The sequence below is a fragment of the Melanotaenia boesemani genome, chromosome 9 (genome assembly GCF_017639745.1).
Source record: "Melanotaenia boesemani isolate fMelBoe1 chromosome 9, fMelBoe1.pri, whole genome shotgun sequence".
Lineage (NCBI taxonomy): Eukaryota > Metazoa > Chordata > Actinopteri > Atheriniformes > Melanotaeniidae > Melanotaenia > Melanotaenia boesemani.
Window position 1 is genome coordinate 35066352 of NC_055690.1, and position 19924 is coordinate 35086275.

The following is a 19924-nucleotide window of genomic DNA, read 5'->3' on the forward strand; positions in this document are numbered from 1 at the left end:
AAGTGGAGCAGCTGTTAGTGTGGTCTAAGGAGAATAACCTGCTCCTAAACACCACAAAAACCAAGGAACTGGTTATCGACTTCAGGAGGAACAAAACGGACATTCTACCTCTTCACATCTGGGGGGACTGTGTGGAGAGGGTGGAGGACTTCCGGTTCCTGGGGGTCCACATTAAGGAGGACCTCACCTGGAGCAAGAACACTGTTGAGCTGCGGAAGAAGGCTCAGCAGAGACTCTTCTTCCTCAGGGTACTGAGGAAGAACAAGTCAACCAGAGACTGCTGTTGTCGTTCTACCGGTGCACCACAGAAAGCATTTTAACATACTGTATAGGTGTTTGGTTCCCCAGCTGCTCTGTGGCTCAGAGGACAGCGCTCCAGAGGGTCCCAGAAGATCACTGGATGCCCTCTCCCCACATTGGAAGAGCTACACAGTTCCTGTTCCCTAAGGAAAGATAAACACATTCTAAAGGACTCATCACATCCTGGACACTCCCTGTTTGAGCTGTTACCATCAGGACGGAGGTACAGATCAGTCAGAGCCAGAACAAAGATTAAAAAACAGCTTTTATCCTGTGGCTGTAACCACCATAAACAACCTCAAATCATATTCTTTTGCAGTCTGTTTACACACTGCAATAAATATTACCGCCATTTACATGCAAGATGTACAAGATAATGAGTATAAGGTTGACTGTGTGGAAGATTAGTTAGTTTTTTACTTTAGTTGTTTCTTTTTTATTCAAATCTTTTATTCTTTTAAAATTTTATGGTTGAATGTTAAATGTATGTTGCTGTACTGCACTTTGACTCTTGGACACTCTTAGTTTCGTTGTATATGTATATGTATATTCTATTCTAAAATAAAAAGTTAAATAAGATCATTTTAAAATAGTTTCACATTATATAAAAACATGAACTCCAACACAAATAAAAACATCCAAGGCTGCAAAATGTAAGCAGGCAAATAATAAAATAACAACTCAGCTCATTTTTAAAATCTTAAGTAGGTTTGTTGTTTCACCAAAATGACATTAAATAATTATTTCATGCTGCCTGGTCTCAGCTGGTAGAAGAAGAAGCTCCTGAAATGTGACTCATCTGCATCTGGACGCCAGGCAGGTCCTTCGTTTCCACTTTTAAAACTACTTTAAACCCACATTTACTCTGAGCTTCGACCCACATCAGTCTCTTTTAATATAGAGACGGATTTTATTGTTTTTTATTCGTAGGACTTTTTCTGTTGTAGCTGTATTTTGTTTTGTTTTTATGTCTCATGTTTTTAGATTCTTTTACTGCCTAATGCAGCACTTTGTTTCCTGGATAAATAAAGTTTATAATGTGGTTTGATGTATGAGATAAGATTATAAAGGATCTTTATAAGTTATAATTTAGGTTTAGGACTTTTACATCTTCTCACAGCTGCAGCGCTGTCTTATAACATTATTAAAAACACAAACATTTTCTTTTCTGTTTGCTGTTGATGAAGCAACGGTCATTTAAAGCTGAAAGCTACTAAACACACTGTAGAATAATCCCATTTTATTAATATAGTAAACTATGTCCCATGGGAATGATGGCAAGTTTCTATAAGAACAATGTGAAAAAAATAAAAAGGTATTTCTTAAACAGTCAACACAAAAATAAAAATATGAGGCAAAGCACGTTACTCCTTCATAAGAAAATAAAAGTGTTTTCCACCTGGTTTTATGTGGTAAAATTTCCTGTTTTTTTTTCCATGTGCTTGTCTTAAAGATACATATATAAAATTCTGAGTCAGTATTTAGAGTTTAAACAGTTTATAGCACTTTTCTCTTGTTAAGTAAAAATAAATTAACTGTAAGACAGCCGGTACTGTTTTTCTGTTTTGATTTATCATTTTATGCTCTGTTTTTACAGATTTTATTGTAAAGCGGTATAGAAATAAAGGTTACTTATTTACTTACAATGTAAAAAGGCTGTATTTGAACTGTATAAACAGTCCCCTTCACTTCTGAAAAATCTAATAATAGTGTGAAAAAACTGAGAATGTTTAATTCTGGTTTTGGGAAGTCCAGTTCATTCACCCAGCACAGTCGGCCAAATTTACTTTTCTTCATGTTTAAATGACACAACCATCGTCCAAAATACGCAAGTGACTTAATCTTCAATCCTTATAAAGACCAAAAGATGTTCCTTTTTAAAATGACTGCTTCAGTTGGTCCTGATGTTGAGTCTGTAAGGTAGCGCCCCCTCCTGGTACATGAAGGTAACAGCAAGAAGCAAGTTGCACTGATTAGTTAAGAACAAGGAACGCAGAGCAAGAAAAGAACGGCCAGTAACATCCATCCACCCATCTCTCCATCCATCCATCCATACATCCATCCATCCATCCATCTCTCCATCTCTCCATCCACACACCCATCCATCCATCCATCCACCCATCTCTCCATCCATCCATCCATCCATCCATCCATCCATCCATCCATCCATCCATCCCTCCATACATCCATCCATCTATCCATTTATCCATCCATCTATCCATCCCTCTATACATCCATCCATCTATCCATCCATCCATCCATCTCTCCATCCATCCATCCACCCACCCTTCCATCCATCCATCCACCTATCTCTCCATCCATCCATCCATACATCCATCCATCTATCCATCCATCCATCCATCTCTCCATCTCTCCATCCATCCATCCACACACCCATCCATCCATCCATCCACCCATCTCTCCATCCATCCATCCATCCATCCATCCATCTATCCATTTATCCATCCATCCCTCCATACATCCATCCATCTATCCATTTATCCATCCATCTATCCATCCCTCCATACATCTATCCAGGCTTCGGCCTTTTGCCCTTTTTGGAACCCAGCGTCTCTCCCTGGAAGCCGGGTCAGGAAGTAAAGTAGAAGACACAAAAGGAAAAACTTTACAAAAGAAAACAAGACAAAATTAACAGAACTAAAAACCTTAAAACCGTGGGTTATCAAATAATCATTTTGGTATTCTATTTTTTTTTCATTGCCATTTTTTTTTTTTAAAAAACAAGAAACCCAAAACAGAAAAATCCCAGGAACCGTGAAGTAAGCAGGTCACGAGCTGCTTTTCCAGAGAGGACGTGTCTTCTCTGTTAACTCGAAAGCGAAACTTCTCTCTCTTCGCTGTTTTTCTTCAGAGAAAACAACGGTCTTCGTTGCTGAAAGGTGAGTTTTGACTTCATTTATGTCTTCAACATTTTTTATTTGACTTTTATCAAACTTTTCCCTCCTCTCTGGAAGTCTTTCTGGAAAACCAGGAGTGTTGAAGCCATGTTTTTGGGTTTTTCTGTTCGGTGTTTCCAACAACTGCAGGACAGATTCGTCGCTGTTGTAAGAAACTTAGTAAAATTAGAGTTTGTTCAGTAACATCGGTGTGACTCACTCATGCTGTTCTGGCCATTTGCAAACAGCTAAAAAAAAAAAAAAAAAAAAAAAAAGAAGAAAACTGGACATTATTATAATAATGCTTAATTCATTCCATAAAACCCGAAAGTGTTTGGTTTAGTCTCAGAGTTGAGGATCTTACCCGCGCTGGAAATAAATAATTAAATAGATAAATACATTAAAACATCATGATAGCTTAATGAGTTAAAAATCATAGATTTTAGGATAAAACCTGTAAAATCTACAATACGAAGAAATGCAGAATTCCGTCAGAGCACACAAATAAACCTGAAAACACCTGAACAGGTAAACTGAGAAAATGAACTTAAAGCAGTAAAAAAAAAAGAGAGATTTTACTGAAATCTCAATGCTTCACTCTTTTGGAAGGTTCTTGCTCCATCCATCTTTTTCTGAACCATAAATCCAGTATATGAGTCAGAACCAGAGACTATCTAGTGAGTATCTGGTCGGAGCAACTTCATTCTTCATCCCAGTCTGAACCCTCTTAGAGAAGCTCCAGGAACAGTTCTCCAGGATCCCTGAAGGACTTTCCAAAGGTCTTTTTTGGATGTTTCTGCCTTTTGCTCCATTTTCTATCCAGATGATCCCACACTGCATCAGTAATGTTGAGGTCCAGGTTCTGGGGAGGATCTGTCCCCCCATCAGACCCGTTGAGGTCCAGGATCTGGGGAGGATCCATCCCTCCATCAAACCCGTTGAGGTCCAGGAACTGGGGAGGATCCATCCCTCCATCAGACCCGTTGAGGTCCAGGTTCTGGGGAGGATCCGTCCCTCCATCAGACCCGTTGAGGTCCAGGATCTGGGGAGGATCCATCCCTCCATCAGACCCGTTGAGGTCCAGGTTCTGGGGAGGATCGTCCCCCCATCAGACCCGTTGAGGTCCAGGATCTGGGGAGGATCCATCCCTCCATCAGACCCGTTGAGGTCCAGGATCTGGGGAGATCCATCCCTCCATCAGACCCGTTGAGGTCCAGGTTCTGGGGAGGATCCGTCCCTCCATCAGACCCGTTGAGGTCCAGGTTCTGGGGAGGATCCGTCCCTCCATCAGACCCGTTGAGGTCCAGGTTCTGGGGAGGATCCGTCCCTCCATCAGACCCGTTGAGGTCCAGGTTCTGGGGAGGATCCATCCCTCCATCAGACCCGTTGAGGTCCAGGTTCTGGGGAGGAGCCATCAGACCTGTTTCCTCTGATCTTCAGTCCAGTTCTTGTGTCATGTGACCTACCTCAGCCTTTTCTCCCTGTTTTCCTTTCTTAAGAATGGCTTCTTGACAGCCATGTTTCCATGGAGACCATTTCTCATGAGACCGGTCGTTGCTATGGTTCTTCTTCTACGTTTTTTTTTGCCGGTTGTTGCTATGGTTCTTCTTCTTCGTTTTTTGCCGGTTGTTGCTATGGTTCTTCTTCTACGTTTTTTGCCGGTTGTTGCTATGGTTCTTCTTCGTTTTTTGCCGGTCGTTGCTATGGTTCTTCTTCTACGTTTTTTTTTGCCGGTTGTTGCTATGGTTCTTCTTCTTCGTTTTTTGCCGGTCGTTGCTATGGTTCTTCTTCTACGTATTTTTTGCCGGTTGTTGCTATGGTTCTTCTTCTTCGTTTTTTGCCGGTTGTTGCTATGGTTCTTCTTCTACGTTTTTTGCCGGTTGTTGCTATGGTTCTTCTTCGTTTTTTGGCACGTGTGTTGCTCTGTGATTACATTTTCGGAGCACACCACACACACCGCAGCCTCACAGCAAGAAGGTCGCCGGTTCGAATCTCGGCTGGGGGGAGGTTCGAACCTTGAGGGTGGTGGCCTTTCTGTGTGGAGTTTGCATGTTCTCCCCGTGTATGCGTGGGTTCTCTCCGGGTTCTCCGGCTTCCTCCCACCGTCCAAAGACATGCATGTTAGGTTAATTGGACACTCTAAATTCTCCGTAGGAGTGAGTGTGTGTGTGAATGGTTGTTTGTCTCTATCTGTGTTGGCCCTGCGACAGACTGGTGACCTGTCCAGGGTGTACCCTGCCTCTCACCTGTTAAAATGCTGGGATAGGCTCCAGCTCACCCGCGACCCGAAATGGAATAAGCGGTCAAGATAATGGATGGATGGATGGATGGATGGATGGACCACACACAGTACGATCAAAACTGATTTTTTTATCTTCACGTGTGAGGTCTCGACTAGGGCTGCAACTAATGACTATTCTGATGGTCGATTAGTCACCGACTATTAAAACGACTAGTCGACCAATCAGATTATGTATCTCATGATTATTACAAATGGCTCTTATTTCACTCATTTTTCCCCTGGCGGACTTTATTGCACTTGTGCAACTCTCAGCAGAGATAAAAAAAGAAGACAATGTCTCACTTTTTTTTCTTTTTTTGGGGGGGGGGGCTAAATTTGTTGTTGACTATTTTTATTGTTTATTATTGTCGACTAATCGTTGCAGCCCTAGTCTCGACCAGATGTAAAATGTCAGATTAAAAAATCTTAATGTGCGTACCAGGCCTAAGGTCGTAAGTCCAAACTGTTTTACAATCTTTGGCTGCAGACATGACGGACTCGATTAAATCTCTTCCTGTGTCCCACACGGGGGTCTGATGGATAACCTGATCTTTTCTGTGTCTCGTTGCTGTTGCTCATGGCAACATGGGAATGAAGTGAATGTGTTTCTGAGGCCCGGAGTGGATTTTTTTATTTACCGGACTGAATTGACTTTTTTTTGGTCTTCTGAATCATGAAGCGGCCTTTATATTGTTTTTCTTTTAGAAATGAACTGAATGTATTTTTACTTTTATAAAAGAACAGAGTGGACATATTTAGGACAATTGATTTGAGTTCTTCACCAGCAAAGTCTGTTATTTTCTGCTGATGGAATATTTTGTGGTGCCTACTGGAAAAAGTGTTCACAGGTTAGGGTGGAAAGCGTTCTCTGCTTGCATCCTTTTTGTGGGTTTAGGAAAAGAGAAAAAGAGAGGAAATAATTTGGCTAATTCGTCACACCAGGACTGGACGGAAAATGAGAAAATGTCTAAAGAAAAACTGTCGAGTCAGATAAGAAGAAATGAGGACTGAATGAGCTCGTGACTCATTTTTTCTCTTTCCTTTCTTTATTTGCAGACATGGCTTTTCCCAGCTCTTCCACATTTCACCAACAGTTTCAGTGTTCAGTCTGTCTGGATGTTTTCACCGAACCCGTCTCCACTCCATGCGGACACAACTTCTGTCAGGGCTGCATCACCGGCTACTGGGCTGCCAGTAAGGTCAGCCAGTGTCCTCTCTGCCTGGAGACGTTCCACCAAACGCCCGAGCTGCGAGTCAACACAGAATTCAGAGACATTTTGGAGTTTTTCAAGAGCACGAGAGGTGCAGCTGAGGACAGCAGTCCCCCCGTCCGGTCCTGGGAGGTGCCCTGTGACCTCTGCAGTGGGGTGAAGCGTAAAGCTGTAAACTCCTGCCTGGTGTGCCTGGTCTCCTACTGCAGCTCTCACCTGGAGCCACATAACCAGGTTCAGGCTCTGAAGTGGCACAAGCTGATCAGCCCTCTGAAGTCCCTGGAGGAGAGAGCGTGCAACAAACACAACAAGCTGAAGGAGTTTTTCTGCAGGAACGACCAGAGCTGTGTGTGCGTCACATGCATGAGGGACGACCACGTCATGCATGATGTCGTCTCCCTGGAGGAGGAGCTCAAGGAGAGGAAAACTCAGCTGAAGCATGTGAAAGCGAATGTAGAGCACAGGCTAAAGGAGAAGACCGTCAAAGCTCACATGATCCAAAACTCAATCAAACAAACGCGCCAGGAGGTGGAGAAATCCAAAGCAGAAAGCATAAAGTCTTTTGAATCTCTGGTGGCTTTGATTGAGACCAAAAAGCTGAAGCTGATCAGGTTGTTGGAGGAGAAGCAAAGAGAAGCAGAGCAGCAGGCGGAGGTGCTCATCAGACAACTGGAGCTGGAGATCGCTGAAGACCGGAGGCTGAGTGTCGAGTTGGAGGAGCTCTCAAATACCGAAGATGACTTCAGACTCCTGCAGGACCTCCCGTCCATCCCCCCTCCTTCTAACGCCCAACCCTTCACACCTGGACACCTAACGCTGCTGCACGCAGACCTGATGAGGAGGGCAGTAGCGGACATGAAGGAGATGCTGAGTGATCAGATGGAGAACATCATCAGGGAGGTGTGTCTGATGGAGGCAGAGGAAGCACAAGATTCCCAAACAGGACATGTGATGGACGACGAGCTTGGGACAATCCAGAACCAGTATGCAGCAGAAGTGACTTTGGATCCCTACACAGCACACCCTTCCCTCATCGTCTCCGGCGACAAGAAGCGAGTGAGGGACGGAGTCTGGAAGAGAAACGTCCCCGAAAACTCGTCCAGGTTCGACTGTCTTCACTTTGTCCTGGGAAATGAGGGCTTTTCATCCGGCAAGTTCTACTATGAGGTTACACTGAGAGGACAAAAGACGTGGGAAGTTGGCGTTACAAGAGAAGACATCAGGAGGAAAGGTGCTGATTTGTCCCTCAGTCCTGAAAGTGGGTGCTGGACTCTGGGGTCTTACTGGGGACGCTGCCAGGCTAACACAAACCCTCCCCTGGTCCTGCCTAAAAAGCCTGAGAAGCTCGGGGTGTTTGTGGATTATGAAGGAGGGTTGGTTTCCTTCTATGATGTGGACACCAGGGCCCAGATTTACTCCTTCACACAGTGTATCTTCACAGTAAGTCCAAACACAAATTTTCTAAGTGGCATCGGACGTCGGGTTTACACCGGCAAAATAACAAAGACCAGCATCTACCCAATATTCAGACCCAGTTCTGAGGAGGGAGCTGCTCCACTACAGATCTGGTCTCTCAGAGGCGCCAAAAGAAAGACGTAATACAGGAAGTTAAACTCATCGTCTGTGATTAGAAATAAAAACCAAGTGAATCAACCATGTCTGTAATCTTTAGTTGTATGAATTTATACATCACATTTAAGATTTCTGGGATTTCAGTATGGATTTCTTTTATCTTTGAGTCCTTTTAGGAGCAGATTAGAGACTTTGAATTCATCTGAATTTTACTCACAAAGAAGTGTAGATAAACTCTTAATGTTGACAGAAAACTATTTAATCTCTAAAACATCTGGTTGTTGTGAAGCTGTTGAAATGTCCATGAGTCTTTAATTCTTCTGATCTCAAATCAAATTGGCTATAAAAAAAAAACTGAAACAAAGTAGAAAAACAAATGACGACAGTAATAAGATATCTCTTTTTTTGGGTTATGTCTTATTAGATGGAGTTTTAATGTTTTCATGTCTGAATGCTGCCCTCTGCAGGCCACTGTGTGTACTGACATTTTTATTTATTAAAAAAAAAAAGTGTAATTACACTTTCTGACCACAGTATAGAAACAGGATTATAAACGCATTCATTCAGTCATTTTATCTGCCATGAAGGTGGAACAAATAATCGTGTTTAGAAGGAAGGAAGCTGCACTTGAACATAGAAACCATGCATTTAAATGGTAATTGAAGAGCAACTACACTGGTTTGTGTAGAAAAACAGTCATTTTATGTCAATTTATGTTACGAAATCTTGGCAGAAATGAACAGTCATCAGTCACCTGTAAATTTGGTTTAAAGTTAGCAGGATTTCTTTTCTGGTTTCATCTAACTGAACTTTTGTTGTTATTTATTGGTGGAAGCAAAGATTGAAGGACTGATTGACCAAGAAATCAAAAGATCAAAATTTATGTTGCATTTAAGTTTGTCAGTGAATAACCTTGTTAATATGTTTTGTGAGTTCATTCTTGTTTAACACAAAATTGCTTAAAAATAAAATAAAAAAAAGTTTGTAAAATATATAAAATGGTAAATTAAGTTTATTTAGATGGGAGAAGCTCGGTGATCCGGGAGGGGCTCAAAGTAGATTCGCTGCTCCTCCACATGAGAGGAGTCAGATGAGGTGGCTCGGGCATCTGGTTAGGATGCCTCCTGGACGCCTCCCTGGTGAGGTGTTCCGGGCACGTCCCACCGGAAAGAGGCCCCGGAGAAGAACCAGGACACGCTGGACGAACTACATCTCTCGGCTGGCCTGGGAACGCCTCGGGATCCCCCTGGATAAGCTGGTGAATGTGGCCGGGGAGAGGGAAGTCTGGGTTTCCCTGCTTAGGCAGCTGCTCCCACGACCCGACTCCGGATAAGCGGCAGAAAATGGATGGATGGATGGATGGAGTTTATTTAGATGTTCTGTACTTTATTTCACACACTTTATTCACACACACTCATAAAGCACCTCTTAGTTTGTACAGTTTTATTATAGTTTTATTCATCTACCTAATCACAATATTTTGGTCAAAAACAATGGCAGCTATAATATATCAAGCAAAACATCCCTGAAAATAAGCAAACATGCCACTGAGTCTGTGTTGTCTCTCCAGAGGGTTTTGTAATTATATTTAGTGATTACAAAGACAGCGACGGACTGTGTGTACATGCAGAAAGTTTGCATTTACAGTCATTAGCGTGTAGTAATGACACCGGTCAAGATCATTCTGGTACACGTACAAACAAGTCGAGCAACTCCTGAAAGACAAATGAAAGGTGAATATTGATGATCGACCTATTTTTGACCATGTTGTACACTTTGCGCTGCATTTATTGTTGGGTTTAAAAATACAAAAGAGAGTAGGTGGATATAAAGGGGAAAGATGTCTTTAAAGAAATTAGGTGTTTAGCCCAGAAAGGCAAAATGACGCCAGGATGCTGAATATGCTGTAGTCTGTTTGATCGGTTGAACAGTACAAAGAGATGAAACTGACATCTCAGACTAAATCCACCAAGGCAGTGCAGGTTTATTTGTACATCACAATTTACAGGACAAGTCAAAGTGCTTTGCATAAAACATTAAAAGCATTACAGCAGGATGCAGAGGAAGCATTACAATCACATTCAAAAACTTTTAAAAGAAATTAAAAAAGGAAAAACCTCAAATTAGAACAAGATAAAATGCAAAAAATAAAAGTTACAGAGTGAGAAATTGACAGTTGCTTGAGAAAAAGCAGCAATAAATGAAAAAAACAGACCTACAATTTTCTGGAGAAGAGACTCTAGAAACAGAAATTAGACCAGAACGAACCAGAAGATCCTGAATGGATTTTGGCCCTAAACCATTCAGTACTTTAAATAACAGCAGGATTTAGTTCTAAGCCAGTGTAGAAATCTGAGGACTGGAGTTCAGTGATCCACCATCTTGGTCGTTCACACTGCAGGTCTGCTCAAATCAGATCTTTTGCAGAAATCCAATATCGGTTGTTCACATTATAATTTCAGTATATATATTAGATTAGATTAGATTAGATTAGATTAGATTAGACTTTATTATCTCACAGTGGAGAAATTCACTTGTTACAGCAGCTCTTGTTATAGAATAAAGTACAGAGAGGCAAAATAAGGTGAACATGCATCACAGCAAGAAAGTGCAATAGAAATTATTTACAAGTCTAAGAAAAGCAAAAATATGTACCGTTATAATATAAAGATATATATATATATATACATATGTACATATACATATATATACATACATACATACATACACACATACATACATACATACATACATACACACATACATTATATATATATATATATATATATACATACACACACACACACTACATCCATACATAAAATAAAATAAAATATAACAACAACCTCACAGACTATATACATATTTACATGGTGATGGTGGGATATGAAGAATATGATGACATTGATAATGGGGGGTATTGCACAGTAAAATATAAATAAATATTGCACAGTATTATGACTATACAGATAAGTTGTACAGTCTGACAGCAGTGGGGATGAAGGACCTGCGGTAGCGCTCCCTCCTACACTCCTATGATGCATTCGGAGGATGGAGCAAAGAAAATAATATTAGATATTTTTAAAAAAATCTTAAAAATTCTTGATTTTCTTTTCTTACATTCTGAAAAAAGTCTAGTTAATGTAAAGTCATCTGCAAACAATTTACAAACATCTTTATTACTAATCTATACATTTTACATTAATTGTAGAGATTAAAAACTACATTTGTTAGCATATTTTTAGACAAATAACATTTTCTAGCTAAAATAAAATATTTGTCTTTTGTTCTCTCTCTCTCTCTCTCTCTCTCTCTCTCTCTCTCTCTCTCTATCTATCTATCTATCTATCTATCTATATATATATATATATATATATATATATATATATATATATACACTTATTTATTTATGTATTTATTTATTTATTTTGATAGTTTGTTTATTTATTTCTTACAGGTGACATAATTGACCGCATTTTGGGCATTTTGCCATCAACCATCATGGTAGTCATGTGTCGCAATCGAAGGTCAGACTCACTTTTACTTCTGATTGGTCAAAACGCCTTAAGACCCACCTTCCTTTTAAACCACGTGGTCTTTTGTTGCTCCGTGTGCTTCTCTTGCTTGCCACTCAAATCAGCCAGAGCCAATCAGACGCTTTTGTCCTTTTGACTTGCGTCACACACGCTCGCCGGCAGCTACTGCTTCAAATCCAAGATGTCGGCTACGTCTGTGTTCCCCATGTGTGTGCGAGCGAGTAGGGGCCTCTTGAGGCTCAGAAGCGGGACGACGGGTGCATTGACACCGACAGTGGTGGACATCATCCGGACACTCTCTACGGAGAAACCGCAAACCGGGACAGGCAGTACGACGGGCGGACTGGCTCAGGCTATACTCCAGGAGAGGCTCCAGCAGCAACAGCAGAGTCAGGTGAGGGTGGCAGCCTGCTGAGGTGAATTTGCTTTATCAGTTCAACAGCACACAGCGACAATATCGGAGACAGTGACATTTCAGTTAGTGGGTCCCTGTGTTAAACCCCGCCCTCTCAAGCTTCACGTGTAAATAATTCGAAGCCCCTTTCAGCCTCAGGCTGTACTGACAGTTAGCCGAGCTTCAAATAATATTAATCTGCTAGACGGAGATGCATGTTTAATGTTGGCTGTTTGTTTTTAATTATTGTTTTGAGAAAAAAATCAGTATCATTAGCTTGACATTTCTGTGTCCTCGCCCCGCGTGAGCCCTGCAGCCTATGTGAATGAATGAACCTGCGATAACCTAGCTTATTAAGCTAACTGGACAACGTTAGCCTAAGATTTAATGAGACGCTAATGTCACGGTGGTTATCTGAGCTAACACAGACCCTTTTCCATCTGAATATCCCAATAATGCTAACGTGTGTTTGTTATGTTTAGCTCTGCTGTTAGCATTAAATTAGCCTGGTTATATGACGCTGCTCCTCTGGGGTGTTGTGGTCCCTCCGACTATCCGTTCACAGACACGCTGAACGGCCTCTGCTAAGCTCGTGTTTTATGTGTTGGACCTTACAGATAAGTTGTGCTAACGGCCAAGGTTTGTTTGGCTTGAAGGTCAGAGCAGACCCCCACCCTCGTCCTCCTCTTCCTCCTCCTCTCCACGTTCAGCTCATCCCCAGACCACACAGCTGACCTGTGGATTATTCTGTAGAACCTCTTTCATCTGAGCTCTTATTGTTGTTTTTATGGGATTAAGACGTAACTTTGATATTTTCAGCATCTCATAGTTTAGGAATATAAGTATACACTTGAATAATAAACTGGATTAGTTAGGGGAATCCTGAATAATACCATCTTATTTCTAAAACACCTAAAAACACATTAACAGCCAACCAAAGTGCAGTAGAAGAGAGACAACAAGCTAAAGCTGCACCAGTAAAGCAGGAATTGAAATGTGAATAGAGATAAATCAGAAAATAAGACAGATACATAGAAATGCATAGAACCAATCCAGATTTATAATGAAAGTGTACATAGAAAAGGTAAAAGATTAGGCCACAGACAACAGTTCACCCTGGGTTGAAAGCGAAGGAGTAAAAGTGCGTTTTTAAAACATTAAGAGCTCCAACAGAGAAAACTTTCTCCTGGATTTCTTAAAGTTTTATGTTCAGGTAAAGCTTCTGGTTGGCGAATCTAAGACGAAAAGCCAGGGAAGGTATGCTAAAGCTGGAGAGATGTGCTCTTGTTTGCTTGTTCCAGCTGTAGGTGTGAGAGGGGAGTCTGGATTGTGGTCAGACCCATCAGTATTCCAGATGTAAAAGCCCGATTCTGTGATGGTATGAGGTCGGATGAGTGTCCTGTGATGGCAGCATTAATGCAGAAAAGCTCCCTGAGATTTTATAGCAACATGTGCTGCCTTCAAGACCACGACCAGCATCTGAGGAAGGAGGGGGTGTGGATACTAGACTGGCCTGCCTGAATTCCTTACCTGAAGCAACCACAACCCTGTACTGTTACCAAAACCTCCTCTTGACGAGGTCTAGTTTTCTGCCTCCTGTCTGAAATGACAAACCCAAATTAAATTAAGTAAATCTCCACAACTTCAAGAGCTGCACGTATAATCCTGGTCTCTACAGAAAGCTGAGACATGTCAGATTACCACAGATGTGTCAGAATCCAGATGTGCTACTGTGTCAGAGTAAATTCACCTGGAACACAGCAGAACATGTAAATGGTTATTTCCTCCTAAAAGAAAACCACATCAGAGGATAACAGCTCAGTTCATCTAGGAATGAGTAAAATATTATTGGGAATTAATGGTTCTAGGGGTGAGTGAAGTCGTCCCACATGATGGCACCCCTGGTCTTGGTGTTGGGAGAATGAAAGGGAATGTTACGGAGTGGGAAAATGTTCACTGAGCCATCTTTTTATGGATGGTGTTGCAGCTTCAATCCTGTCCTCATCTTTGCTTTTTATTCAGAGTAAAAATGAAATAAATTGTTGTTCAGGGCCAGCCTCCTCCAGATGGGGAGGGTCAGAAGGAGGGAGAACAGGCGGAGGATAAGAAACAGAAGGAGAACACAGCCTACGCTAAAAAGATGGTGCTGCGGTTGGCGGGATTCATGGGACTCGGCGGGATGGTCGGCATCGTCTACATATTTGGTGAGTGTGAAAACATCCAGTGGGCATTTTCTGGGTTAATTAAGATAATGATAGAAAAAAAAAATCAGTGTTTCTTTGAGTCTTTAACCCTTAAAACTCCAGCAGATCCCCCCGAGGTCTACCTCTTCTGTGGGGTGGGTTCTGTGTGTAGATCTGTGGGGTAAATGTGATGGATATTTTACCCTTTAGCTGATCTACAGAGGGTTTTCCAGGCATTTCTGTCCGTCCAGGAGGTTTACAATCCAGCCACTAAATGTAGTTTTATTCAGAGACTCTATCTGGTAAATCCACAATGATCCATGATAACAGCATTATTTATCACATTTCACCATAAAAACATCACCATCACTACTATGTTGCTGTGATGTGAGTCTTGTTGTTTCTGTGTCTTTATGGGACTCTAAACGGCTTTTGTAATAGTTTCATAGATTTTATAATCAGCTAGACGCACTAGGAGAGCGCAGACCTCCGCCGAGCAATTGGAATTTTCTGCCAGTGATTGTAGGATTATTTTTTAGTTAGAAGCTCTAATGGAAATTATCCCTGTATCTCCTCATAGTAAAAATCCCTTAAAGAATTCCTGGATCCAGTGGCGACTCAGATGTTCCGGATCACAGCCAACATCTAATCTCTTGTTGCTTTATTTCATTTCTGAAATTTCCTGAAAATTTAACCAAAATTCGTCCGTAACTTTTTGAGTTATTTGACTAACAGATGGACAAACCAACACAGCTGAATATGGCAGACTCCAGTTTTCTGACTCTAAATAAAGAGAACAAAACCATCGTTCCTCCGTGTAATAACACTAGCTGCTGCTCTATTCCAGCCAGAGATGTCTAACTGGAATATAACCAATCATATTCGTGAGATTCTGGAGCCCAAATCTCCAGAATCCGGGACCTAACTCCATCTTGCGTCTCTGAACCAGGATCATCTCAGGTCCACCACAATTTGGGATTTAGAGGATGAAATGACCCATATGGGATCAGCTTAGTCTTGCTGTACCAACATAATCCCTGACCAGGTTGAGGAATGAGATGCCATCCCACAGCGACATGCGACCAGCATGAGGAGCTACTGAGGTTTTCCCTCTTATTGTGGAGAGCTCAGTCCACCAACAGTCAACCAGAGTGAAACCAACAGGAGAATATTACTGGGGACGTTGGTCCATTTAGCTGTGTTGCTCCTTCCACAGAAGCACCATCCTGACACCTTTTACCTGGTTGTAAAGGTGACTCGGTGAGAAGGTGACTTCCAGCCGCGTATCATACAGCATCAACATGTTCTCTTCATTTCCTTCCTCTGCATGCCAAGTCAGGACAGTCCTGATGTCTTTCATGTTTCTTTAAAGTAAACATTTCTCCTTCTGTTTCAGGCACGAACTCTGTGGATGAGCAAGGAAACATGGTGAGTTTTATAAACACACACACACACACACACACACACACGGTTCCTCCACCAGAACCACAAGCACAAATTCACCATTATTCAGAATGAAACTGGTTTTTAAAGTTTCACCAGGGCTCAGTTGATGTGTTGCTTCATATGAATTCTCACACACGCTGTGTGTTTAGAAGAAGTGGGCTTCAGTCCTGGTCATTTGATGTGCTGGCTGGAGCGGAGAACATCCTGCTGCTGCTGTAGAAGATGCTGTAAACCGCACACTTCTCTGGTCGTTGTGATGTGTGTGTCTGACGGAGGTGTGAGTCCATGCTCTTCATTTCTCACCTGCATCCTGCAGACGGCTGATGCTGCCATCGGAGGTGTGGAGATGGGAAAGGAGGACTCACACTAGCCCCCTTCAGCTCCTGCTCGTCTCCTTTGTGGTGTTGTAATTTAAGGCGGCACACTCGACGTACAGCTGAGAACTTGTGTTGGTCTGATCATCAAAGCTCCTCTAATCACACTTTCCCGGTGATCAGTGACCAAACTGATGCAGCAGAATCAGTGAAAGGATCATTTTAAAGAGCTGTGTAGTTGTGAGGAACATTTTGGTTGTTATTGCCATGAAAATGAGGAAAGATGTTTTTTAGTGAAGTTTCATCCATATTTTATTTTATTTTTTTACATTGAGACTGTTAACTACAAGATTTGTACCATAGACCACATTTTTTAAAACTCCACTAGATCTTTGGCACCCCCCAGAACGCTCTCTCTTCTATCATCATCAACATCTGTGTAGCTCTGGGGGGTAAACTGTGATGGATATTTTACCCTTTAGCTGATCTACAGAAGTTTTCCAGCATTTCTATCCCGTCCAGGAGGTTTACAATCCAGCCACTAAATGTAGTTTTATTCAGAGACTCTATCTGGTAAATCCACAATGATCCATGATAACAGCATTATTTATCACATTTCATCATAAAAACATCACCATCACTACTTAGTTGCTAAGAGACCTCTATTTAGACCTGGACATGATGATGAAGCCACTTCCTGTCAGACTTTCCACCAATCAGAGAGCTTGAATATATACATATATTTATATAAATAGATTTGGATTGTGTTGACATCTATCATGTGATCGTCCCTCTTGTGCAGGACTACTCAGTCCGTCTGCAGCCTCTGAATTTCTCATTAATTTCATTCAGGTGTATCGGAGCAGGGACACATTGAAAACCCGCTGCACTGCAGCCTTTGTAGGACCGCATTGAGTTGCCCTGCTCTAGTGTTTTCTAAGTGTTCCCAATCCCAGGACTCCGCCTGCATGTGTAGATGATTCCCGGATTCAACGCCGCCGGGTAATAACAGGCTTCAGCAGAACTGAGGACGAGCTGATGGTTGGTTTGTGTGGAGAAACATTTAAAACATGCCGTCTTTCACTAGATCCAGGATGGATAATCATTACCACGGAAGACAAAGAAAAAAACAAGTTTATTTGTTCTTCTTTGGAGGTTTCTGCCTGTTTTAAAAAGAAAATTGATTGTAGTATGCAGACTTTATGACGTTAGCTAGACTGACTGCAAAATCAAAAAAGTTTTCTGAACCACAAAAACAGGAAAAGGGGGGGGGGGGGGGTGTATCTGGGAATATCTGGGAAAACGTATGATATTTGGAAAGATGAGTTTATTGTAATCACATGACTTTAATGCATTCCAGATCAGAGGAGATTCAGTTTCCCCTGATGTGCATCGAGTCTTCTTCCACACAATCACCACCTCACAGGACCATTTAATATCTTCTAAAAGTTTTACCAGTTCATGCTGTTTTCATGCACGTCATGCACATCATCTAAACTCAGTTAAACTAACGTGTCTGAATTTATTGCATCACTGTCTGAGAAATCGGTGCATCAGGAATCAGGTTTCAGAGCTTTAATGTGCAGCAACAGTCCATCGAGTGGTAAATGAAGTATATAAACCAGTTAATTTACACCTGTCATGGCTGTCTGACATCTAATTTAGTTTGAAATGGTTTTAAATAATCCACACTGAAGCAGGCTCTTTTTTCCAGCCATAGAGGAGCATTATTTTTCTCCTTTTCACACACACATAGAACTTTCTGCTCACTGGTTGATCTTTGGCTGCTCTTGATTGGACGTTACTTTCAATCTAAGCTCTCTGATTGGTGGAAAGTCTGACAGGAAGTGGCTTCATCATCATGTCCAGGTCTAAATAGAGGTCTCTTAGCAACATAGTAGTGATGGTGATGTTTTTATGGTGAAATGTGATAAATAATGCTGTTATCATGGATCATTGTGGATTTACCAGATAGAGTCTCTGAATAAAACTACATTTAGTGGCTGGATTGTAAACGTCCTGGACGGGAAAGAAATGTCTGGAAAACTTTCGTAGATCAGCTAAAGGGTAAAATATCCATCACAGTTTACCCCACAGAGCTACACACCACTTCTCCTGGGAAACTGTTGGAAATACCAGAGATGGCTGTAGGGGGCGCCAGAGATCTATGGCTGATGGAATTGAGGAGGTCAGTCTGGGACTAGTTGTGAAATTTGGGCAGCAAAGCTCTTCAAGCTTCTTCGTGAATTGGCCTGCAGGTGTTTTTAAACATTTTCTGCCAGTTTGAGGCCAGATGAAACCATCTGTGAAGAGCTGTGGATGTGGGATCCTTCCATACAGTCCAGGAGGATTACTTCCTCCAGAGATCACACTCCTCCTCCTTCAGTTTTCTACAGGCACCCTTCTCTCACCTCACCATCCCGAAGCTCTTCCTGGTGGTTTCTGCATTCTGGTCAGTGTTTAAGCTGCAGCTGGAGTCTGTCCTGCAAACAATATCAGCCAATGTCGACAACACTCCTCGCAGGAGAAACAGTTGAGTGTTAGAAATAAAAACATAATTTTATGTTTACGGTGCTGAACTGAGCTGGTTGAGCAGCTGGCTCATATACCGGTTGGACAAACCCCGGCCCTTTGCTGTCTTTGCCCTTTTACAGTCCAGCAACAGCTTTATAAATCATTTATTTCACACCCACTTCAAGATGAGGCACACGAGGTTGCAGAGTAAAACACAGAATTCAGGGGAAGAAACGGAAACACGTGTTAAAGCACTAACTGTCTAAACTTTGTCATGTTTTCGTGTTTTTTGGGCCCAGCATTAAAATAAAGTACTTTTAAAGTGGAACAAATGATGATCAGGCCGTGAGGGTGTTGTGGAGAACATGGGCATGGTAAGCGTGTTTTAAGAGGTGCATAAAGGCAAATTGAAAGCATTTCAGTGTGAACAGGGTCGGAGCTCTGAGGCTTTACAGTCTCTCAAAGTTCATTAGCATAATCTGAGTTTCAGAAAAATTAGCACAAGTAAACATTGATGATTTATTGATTGATTACTGTTGACTGTTTAGATTAGAACACGATTAATATTTTCTAGTCATTACACTGAAATGTCTGGGTTTTAAATTTAAATTCCTAACTTTTATTTTTTTATTTCAAATGTTCATTTTTAGGTGAAAAACTTCTGTTGGGTTCTGTCTTGTTTCTAATCGGCAAAAACTTAAATTTGAGTTTTTTTTTTTATTCTAATAAGCTTCCAAAGTAAAACTAAACAAGTTTTAATGAGTAAATTTTTCTGTAGTTGGGCTCGTGTACAGTTAATAACCTGCTGGAGCGTGAAGGGAATGACGAACAGAAGTAGCTGTTTCTGTGGCTGCAGGTGTGAAGCGGCTTCCTGCTGCTGGTGTCGCTGGTTCGAACCCGTTGACCTTCAGGTTCTGTGGGCGTTTTTAACTCTGAGGGTGAAACTGTAGCTGCTGTAAAATGAGGATGCGGGAACCAGGAGCCGTCATCTCCTCCATGCTGCCTTCTAAAGATCTTCCTTCCAGTTCTCACACATTATAACGGCCCTCTGGTCGCTTCCTGTCTGAGCTGCAGTTCAAAGCCGAGGCACACTTCTCCCACCTTCCTCCTCCTCCTCCTCCTCCTCCTCCACAGAGGGCACATGTCCTGGCTGTGAGGGCTTTGAGGAGAAACCTTCAAAGGGACTCATCAGATTTACATCCATCTTTCAGGAGGCTGTGAGGTGAAAACTTTTTAACTCGGCCATAAATCTGTTCTCGGACTTGATGGACTCAAA

At 41.8% G+C, this 19924-nt stretch overlaps 2 protein-coding genes across 3 annotated transcripts in view; both read left to right on the top strand.

Annotated features, from left to right (window-relative positions):
- The first annotated feature begins 3118 nt into the window (after positions 1-3118).
- LOC121645942 (E3 ubiquitin-protein ligase TRIM39-like) lies at positions 3119-8598 on the top strand. The gene is made up of 2 exons (XM_041994740.1): positions 3119-3200; positions 6535-8598. The coding sequence occupies exon 2, from the start codon at positions 6537-6539 to the stop codon at positions 8286-8288; it is 1752 nt and encodes a 583-aa protein (XP_041850674.1). The 5' UTR covers positions 3119-3200; positions 6535-6536; the 3' UTR covers positions 8289-8598.
- Positions 8599-9876: 1278 nt separating this feature from the next.
- The window catches only part of timm50 (translocase of inner mitochondrial membrane 50 homolog (S. cerevisiae)), a 36248-nt gene continuing 26200 nt past the window's right edge, over positions 9877-19924 (top strand). The window contains exons 1-3 of one of the 2 annotated variants that reach the window (XM_041994742.1): positions 9877-9994; positions 14242-14395; positions 15771-15802. In XM_041994742.1, coding sequence (XP_041850676.1) covers positions 14332-14395; positions 15771-15802 — 96 coding nt within the window. In that variant the 5' untranslated portion in view covers positions 9877-9994; positions 14242-14331. Of the gene's footprint in view, positions 9995-11947; positions 12192-14241; positions 14396-15770; positions 15803-19924 lie in introns of those variants that run through there. The other variant, XM_041994741.1, reaches the window with a different exon arrangement.